Source organism: Priapulus caudatus, unplaced genomic scaffold (assembly GCF_000485595.1).
Source record: "Priapulus caudatus unplaced genomic scaffold, Priapulus_caudatus-5.0.1 Scaffold59, whole genome shotgun sequence".
Classification (NCBI taxonomy): domain Eukaryota; kingdom Metazoa; phylum Priapulida; class Priapulimorpha; order Priapulimorphida; family Priapulidae; genus Priapulus; species Priapulus caudatus.
Window position 1 is genome coordinate 291,028 of NW_014577120.1, and position 9,000 is coordinate 300,027.

Consider the following 9,000-nt stretch of genomic DNA (forward strand, 5'->3'; position numbering starts at 1 on the left):
TAAATAAAGATTTTTTTTAATTGTGGCTTGGCTGTCTTGTAGGGAGCCTATGCCTAGCAGCAGACGACCTCCTGCCCATCTGCGTGTTCCTGCTGACGCGTGTACGGGGCCTGCCGCTGCTCGCCAATCTATACTACGCCGAGCATTTCCGCTGGAGTTCTCTGCGCAAGGATGATTTAGACTTCTGCCTGACAACGTTCCAAGCTGCAGCCTGCTATCTACAGACCTGTAAGCAGCAGCAGCAGAGTCCACGGCACTCCCCACAGGTAATAATGGATTTAGTGCACAAAAACCAGTTCAGAATATGTTCAAGCATTGCAAGAGTATTGGTATTCACCACAGCATACATGCTATAGTCGCCCATGTGTGAAATTGCTGCAAAACTGGCATGGAATAAATACTGTTATTGTGCATTCATAACGGTTGTTATTTTATCGACAATATACCGCGGCAAGTATGACTGTATCTAGCGTGGCCATGCATTCTTCTGGCAGACGGTTGTGTGTGGTGTCTCGACGGGTATAAAGAGCATGAGCATCAGTGCAGGTGCTTCCCAGGAGGTGCGACCGAGTGAAGCACAACCATTCGTTTACGAATTGCCGAGGAGAGAGCTGTTAGATACAGAGCCATTAGGAGCCGAGGCATACGACAAGATTTTCGGAACTGTTCATACGAAATCACCACGGGTTAGCAAAGGTAAGCATTAATTGTATTAGAATGAACTTGGCGATTTGGAACTTGGAGAACAATGCGTTGCATTGATTGGAACCTCTAGCATGTCTAGTTGAAGAAAAATGACTGAGCAAATAAATAAATAGATGAATTTGGTTCAGCTGCATTGTTATTACTGGTCATAGAAAAGTATATTGTTCTTATCGTTTAGAACAAGTTGTAGCGCCACTAGTCACTAGCCCAGATGTGATAGATCTGAACAAAAGCCAGGATGTTCAAGAAAATGGTCTTGGGTAAGTTCATCTTTATTATGGTTATCTCACATAAGCCTTGTTACGTGAGGTACATGAGTAGTCAGATCATTACAATCATAGCAGTGTTTCCCCTGCATTGACCGAGCGAGGCGGGCCGCCTCGATCAAATTCTCAGCCGCCCCACAGAAATTTGTCCAAAACACCGCCTCGCTGACGAAAATCACTGTTCTTCCATCAATACAATACCGACTATCTATTCGAACCTAAACATGCGCACAGTATACCTCTAAGAAATGCCACCAAATCTGACCACCAACTTTCTTTCCAACAACAAATTCCTGAGGCGGCCCGGGAGCGGGCCCCAAAATATCGCTTTGCTAGCGCACCCTCGAAAACTCCGACACACCAACAACACAAAATTACCACCTCAACAGCCTTTTTGGCCAGGGTTACCACTGCATTATAGTATTCTTACTTGGCCCTCTGCCTTTTGAGGGGAACGAAGAGTTATCACTATTTGCTTGCACCAATATCCTATGCAGTCCTCCTCTAGCTTCACAAGAATACCAGACATCCCAGTTTTCATAGGTACTGCATCCCATACTTACTCGTCTTATTAAGTAGTTTTAATAGATGAGGTAACCCTCCTTTGCTGGCGTCCCCTGTGGGTCCAGCATTGGTAGAGAATGTAGAGGGTACTTGTCTCGCGCATCGAATCCAGAGAAGCGGCTTGGCAGATTTGGAGACGATGGGAGGCGTTTCCTCCGCATCTATTTTGACCTCCTCTTGAATAATCTAAGTACAGACACGCAATGTGTCCGCCATAGCTAGTCCGCGGCCCGACGGGCCCCGTGGGCGGATGGTGATGAGATAGTCTCCCGAGGATAGCATCGGAGGGAGTAGCATAACTGGGCAGACCGCGGAGGATGGGTGGTATCTCGCCAGCCTGCCTTTTTAATCCAGATGATTTCGGTGCTTAATTAACGAAGCGGATCAAGGTCACCTTTACCAGTTTTTCGGGCAATTGCCACACATACTCCGATAAATAATTATGAATAAATAATCATAACTAAAATAAGTAAATAATAATGACTACCAAAAAAAATAATGAGTTGAACTGAAATGTTCTGTTCTGCAATAAACAAGTAAAAAAAAAATATTAAAAAAATATTTTAAAATGCGACGAAAAAGGTTTCTATCACAGGTGGTATGAGCTTGCAGATGGAATATCTCACCTCATTGCATAGCATGACCACATCTCAGTGACTCGCTTTACGCCATCGTATGAGACGCGAACACCCATTGCCGACAATATCTATAAACTCGCTCGAGTCGTTGGATGCAATCATCCTCATCATCAAGCTCCATACTGTTGGTATCTCTGTTCCAGGCCTGGCTGTACTATTAATCTTTCCAGATCCTCTGCCTTCAACCAAGGAACCTGGGTATGGGTGATGGTGTGTGGTCATTTCATTGTTGCTCCCTCGTGGACATGTCTCAGGAATTTGTTAGAGAAGATTTGCAGGTGCTGTAATCAGGTGCTTGTACATGCAGTTTGCTGCTTGTAATATTTATTGTGATTTTATTTCGGCTTTCAGAGATTTCCTGACGTCACTCCAGGAAAATAGTTTGGGATCGACCTATGGGACACAGACATGACCTTGGGTAGCTGTCCTGAATAGAAAGTTACTTATGCAGATGATGTCATGGTAGTGAATGGGGAATTTTCTCTCATGTAGCTAGTGATTGTGTGTTGTCATTTTCCATACTTTACATTTTCCTTCCAAAGTTCTAGCAGGGTACAGAAATCATTATTTACACAGAATAGTTTTTCACAAAGTTTACTATCACTATTACATGTATTATTTATATATAAATAAATAACCAACTGAATAAATCCATAAATGTATATATAAACACACAGGCATAACAAGGCTGTTTGTGAGTTTAAAATTTTCTATTTTCTCTTCTCCTCTTAGGATCTACATCGTACATAGCACATATAACATAGTAACAATCCTCGAACGGTTTAAAATGGAATGATTCGGTGAGAGAGTGAAAGAAAATATACATAAACCCACAGATCCATCGCTGCTATCGGCAAAGATAAAACAGCTGTGGCCAAGGATCCACTACGCCTGTCCCATAAGATAACCAACCTCTATTCGTCAACCATTGTTAAGTCGTTAATACTGTACAGACTACTGTAACCTGTCTCTCCGTATTACCAGCTGAAACCAACCTAGCCTGCAGCCTTCAGCAGGTGATCACACTCTGTCCATTCGGCAACACGTATTCCTACGTCAACATTTCAAAACCCCATATACGGATCATAGATACACGTGCCATACATGTAGGCTATAATAAATATTTTGACATTACAGTTCATTGCAAGTTCAACATTGTAATTTTCATTGTAATTTACGATCTGTTTCTGGCGATCACCGCAATCAGCCGACTTTGCTTGTGTCCGGTGAAAATCAAAAGTTTGTCGCACTCGAAAACGTCGGCAGTGAAGATCGAGTATGACTATGTAGGAAGAAATCTTAGTGACCTTGACTCGACTTCAAATAAAATTCAATGCATCAGCGACATACGTTACCCGGTCGGTATCGAATTACTTGTGTTGCGATGGAACGCAGCCGTGAATATTTACACACACAAAAACATGTGAAGGAGGCGAGGAGATAGCTACGCGTAGGTGCCGTAGGGTGGTGGCACTAACGACTACATATTGCACCACGTGTTATCAACAGTGTATATACCCTAAACACTGAATTACGCGCGACGATTCCTTGTCAATAGATCAACATCTAGTTTAGAAGGGAGCAGATTAATAATCGTATTATACACGTATATCTTAGTAATTATTTTTAAATAACAATTCGCACCGTAGATATAATCGTGTCAGAGGCCTCCCACATCGGCACTGTGGCTCAAGTAAACATCTATATCCTGGGTAGTTATAATAACACATTTGTCTATGGCAATGGCAATGGCAATGGCTGTGGTACACAGGTAAAGCTGTACCAGGTGCATGGCACATTCGCTCCGGGAAGCGATAGAACCAGTTATAAATAGAATGACGTGATTGGCTGTAGAAGTCACGTGACTGCGCTGGCAGTGCAAATGGAGTGAAGCTCTGATATATCTACCAAAGTCCAACTGCTTTGATCACAATTGGGACGACTTTCCCAGCAGCTCGTTTAACATTTTACATAGGCGACTTGTGCGTACTATTTTGACCCAATCAAATATATGATCAATTATACTAACTGATTTATTCTACACTATCAAGTATAAGGACATTAATTTAATGTTTTTTTATTTTACTTAAATGTTCATTTAGACAGAGAAACTGAGAAGCTGGGTTGATACTACGGGGTGTGGGTCCACGGAATCAACATAACAGCCAGCACGGCGTAGATAATAGACATTAAAAATTTTGATTCACAATTTCAAAATTTGTTTACATTATTGCAACTTGCTGTCACCATGACTACACTTGCTTGGTGTGGATCCTGCTCTTGATGTACCACCGTGGTCCACGGTGCACAGCCACTGGCCGCGATCACCATCTAATATTCGCAGCCAACAGCACGTGAACACGCGCCACTGTGCCAGACAAGTCTATTCACATCATCACATCAGCCAATCAGCATCGAGATGTCAGCCGGCCTATCAGAACACAAGTTCGTGAGTGTCGCTACTCGCACTTTCCTTGCCATTGGTTATGGCTCTCTTCTCAGAGATGCTAGAAATACAATGACAGTTCGATTAAGTAACAGCACTACGTCGCGTTCAAAGTGAAACTTATTCGCCGTGGTTCAAAGTGTTCACCATTACTAGCTCCAACATAGGTGACGAATAGCACTACTGAAACTTTGCAAAGTTGGTATAAATTAATTAAAAACGACGTGCTTTACAGTTTAGTAACTATACATGCAACATGGCTCTACATGGATTCAACGCTGCACCACAACGGGATAGTAACATGCCTCACAAACACAATACCAAGCAGACACATTATATCAGAAGTCGACGCATGCATACCTAGAAGTCGTGTTGTGCGCTTCCGTATCGTCGGTAATGCTAGGTCGCCCCTTAGTGGTCGAGCTACTACTGGCGCGGGAGTGCACGCCCGTACTAGCACTCGACGTGCTTGCCTGTAAGTTGTAAGCATACATGGAACTACTCGAGCATTGCTACCACCGCCACAGCAACTACGAGCGCGAACCTCATTGGCATTCATCACAGCAAACGATTCGTGTGCGACGCAGTAGGAAATCTACGCACAAATTCAGGGCCGTAGCTATCATTAGGCAATAGGAGGCAAATGCCTCCTACAAAATTTCAATACATATCAGGGGCGTACCCAGACATTTTTGATGGTACACAAAATTGCACTCAAAATTGTCAAAGTTGTTATTTTTACTGAAATCCTTCCGACCATCTGGCATAATGACTGTAGTCATTATTCTTATCACACGCATAATTCTGTAATCCCAACTAAACGTTGCATTATTTTGTTTTAGTAAAAAAATCTTTCTTTCTTTTTTTATTCTGAAAAAGTTTAGTACGCATTTGCATACTTTGCGTATAGGTAGGTACGCCCCTGCGTATACATATACATATATATATATATATATATGCATGGACCTAACAAAGAAAAACGAATTACTACGTACATTCCATTCCTGCTGATGGAATGTTCCCTGCATAAAGTTGGTGATATTGGCAATGCACCTTTTCTGAATATCATTATAACAGCTGCCGGGAGTTTCTGGCTAGGCTGCCTGCAGCGGAACGCCTGCTGAGAAGCTTGGACGCACAAGCGCAGAGCTTCAGTGACACGTACATGGTTCTGGAGGCGTATCTCGACGACGCGGCACGTAAAGTGCGCCAGATCTGCGCCAACTGTGCGCAGGTGCGATATATGAGACAAGATGGGGTAGGAGGTGACTGGTAAGACAGTGTGTTGCTGCTGTGAGTCAGGATAGTTGCGTGTCTTCACCAGGTAAAGTGGCTTGCTGTCGTGATAGATTACCCGATATAGTAATGTGACATAGAATACAGTGTGATATGACAGCGATAATCATAATACTCATCTCATTTTGGTGTTTGGGTGGTTTGGTATTAAACAACATTTTTATCTACAGAGTCTTGTGTGAGCCTGACTCTGACTCAGACAACTTAAAGTGCTAATTAATAACAAGAGATACGTGTTTCTGACTCGATGTTCTTCTTCCTCACTTAGGATTATTTGCACCGAAATCCAGAATATGCAGAAGGACCCGATGTGAAGGCGTTAGAAGCAGCAATTGAGAGGTAGATATTTGCAGGTCTAGCCTCTTAAATGTACACAGGAAGTCCACAGCAGAAGTTGGACACTGTGAATTCGTTAAAATCTCCCACAGTGTTATTTGTCTGCAAAACAAAGCCATATGACACACACCTAGTGCCAGCCATCCAACAGATGGTACACATGCAAATGTTTGATCGATTCTATATCGTGCACGCGACAAGGTATGTCAGTAGTCTGAACTTCGTTCGTTTCAGCTGCGTTACCCACGCACTCCACAGGAAGGTCTATTCGGTTGTTAAACGTCACCTGGCAGCAGCCGACAGTGACTTGCAGCGACGGCTGGAGGCATTTCGTGCGATGACGCTAGCCCAGCTGGAGGTTCGCAGTGAGCTGTGGTTTCCCTACACGAACGCAGTGAGCATACTCCTCCCTCTCTCTCTCACTAAAAAGCTGATTGATATTATATAAGGCACTATATTGCATCGTTGAGAAAGGCGGCGAAAGTAAACAAGGTGGAACGTAATGCCCGCCGCACACGTGAGTTATTTTACTCAAGTAAAATGACGCATGAGTCATTTTACTCACGTGTGCGGCGGAATTTTGTTGAGTAATTTGACGCATGCGTCATTTTACTCACGTGTGCGGCGGATTTTCGTTGAGTAATTTGACCTCTGCGCCGTCTGGTTAGGGGCCTATGCCCTAGCAGCAGACGCATCTCCTGCCCATCTGCGTGCCTTCCTGCTGACTGGCAGTCAGTACGGGGCCTGTGGGCCGCTGCTCGCCGAGATCTATACTACGCGGGCAGCAAATTTTCTTTTTCCCCCCGGCGCCACAGCCTGGAGTCTCTTACCTGCGCAAGCATGCATCCTCTAGAAGACTCTCTCGCTCGCACCGCTGGGACGTCCCCAACGCTGCCCGAGCTCGCTATCGACAGCACCTGTACAGCCAGCAGCAGCAGGGGGCAGTCCACTGCACTCCCCCACCAGCATAATCATGGATTGTAGGGCACAAAAACCCAAGTTACAGAATACTGTTTCAACGCATATGCCAATGCAGCATTGGTACTTCACCCACAGCCATACATGCTATAGTCGCCCAGGGTGTGAACATTCGCTGCAAAACCTGGCATGGCAATAAACCTTACTGTTGATTGTGCATATCATACGGTCGTGTTATCCTTTCCATCAGGCGACAATACTTCTTATTACTGCCGGCACCAGATATGACCTGGGATCTAGCGGTGGCCATCGCATTTCTGGCAAGAACGGTGATGTGTGGTGTCTCCGACGGGGTATCAAACGGAGCATGACAGCATCCAGCTGCAGGTGCTCTCCCAGGGACGGCTGCCGACACGGGCCGAGTGAAGCGCACAACACCATCGTTAACGAATTGCGAGGAGAACGAGCTGTTAGATTACAGAGCCATACGGAGCGCACGGCGCCATCCACGACAACGATCCTTTCGGAACCTGTGGCATACGGAAATCAACCACGGGTTAGCCAAAGCGTACAGCTGATGAATTGTATATTAGAATGAACTTGGCGATTTGGACACTTGGGGGAAGAACAATGGCGTAGTGCAGTTGATTGGAACCTTCTAGTCATGTCTAGTTGAAGAAAATGGATGGAGCAAATAAATACACATAGGCTGATATTTGTTCAGGTGCTTGTGATTTTACTGGTCATAGAAAAAGGATATTGTTTCTAAGTCGGTTTAGAAGCAGTTGGTAGCGCCACTGATGTCACCTAGCCCAGAGGTGATAAGATACCTGAACAAGAAAGCCGGAATGTCTCAAGAAGAATGGTCTTTGGGAAGTTCATTCTTTATTTATGGTAATCTCACATAAGCTTGTCCACGTGCAGCGTACGGGAGTTCAGTCAGATCCATCCTAACAAATCATAGCAGTGTTTTACCCTGACATTGAACCGAGCGGAGGGCCGGGCCGCCTCGATCAAAACATCCTCTCCAGACCGACGCACACACGAAATTTGTCCAAGGAACACCGCCCCTCGGCTGACGAAATCCCTGTCGCTCTTCCATCAATTACAATACCGACTATCTATTCGAACCTAAACATGCGCACAGTATACCTCTAAGAAATGCCACCAAATCTGACCACCAACTTTCTTTCCAACAACAAATTCCTGAGGCGGCCCGGGAGCGGGCCCCAAAATATCGCTTTGCTAGCGCACCCTCGAAAACTCCGACACACCAACAACACAAAATTACCACCTCAACAGCCTTTTTGGCCAGGGTTACCACTGCATTATAGTATTCTTACTTGGCCCTCTGCCTTTTGAGGGGAACGAAGAGTTATCACTATTTGCTTGCACCAATATCCTATGCAGTCCTCCTCTAGCTTCACAAGAATACCAGACATCCCAGTTTTCATAGGTACTGCATCCCATACTTACTCGTCTTATTAAGTAGTTTTAATAGATGAGGTAACCCTCCTTTGCTGGCGTCCCCTGTGGGTCCAGCATTGGTAGAGAATGTAGAGGGTACTTGTCTCGCGCATCGAATCCAGAGAAGCGGCTTGGCAGATTTGGAGACGATGGGAGGCGTTTCCTCCGCATCTATTTTGACCTCCTCTTGAATAATCTAAGTACAGACACGCAATGTGTCCGCCATAGCTAGTCCGCGGCCCGACGGGCCCCGTGGGCGGATGGTGATGAGATAGTCTCCCGAGGATAGCATCGGAGGGAGTAGCATAACTGGGCAGACCGCGGAGGATGGGTGGTATCTCGCCAGCCTGCCTTTTTAATCCAG

The 9,000-nt window shown here is 45.0% G+C and overlaps 1 protein-coding gene across 1 annotated transcript in view; it reads left to right on the forward strand.

Moving 5' to 3' along the window:
* LOC106821126 (putative uncharacterized protein DDB_G0284213) overlaps window positions 1–6,943 on the forward strand; it is a 19,435-nt gene extending 12,492 nt beyond the window's left edge. Inside the window, exons 8-11 of the mRNA XM_014825808.1 lie at window positions 5,697–5,853; window positions 6,184–6,254; window positions 6,486–6,645; window positions 6,920–6,943. Coding sequence (XP_014681294.1) covers window positions 5,697–5,853; window positions 6,184–6,254; window positions 6,486–6,645; window positions 6,920–6,934 — 403 coding nt within the window. The 3' untranslated portion in view covers window positions 6,935–6,943. The remainder of the gene's footprint in view (window positions 1–5,696; window positions 5,854–6,183; window positions 6,255–6,485; window positions 6,646–6,919) is intronic.
* Window positions 6,944–9,000: the final 2,057 nt, after the last annotated feature.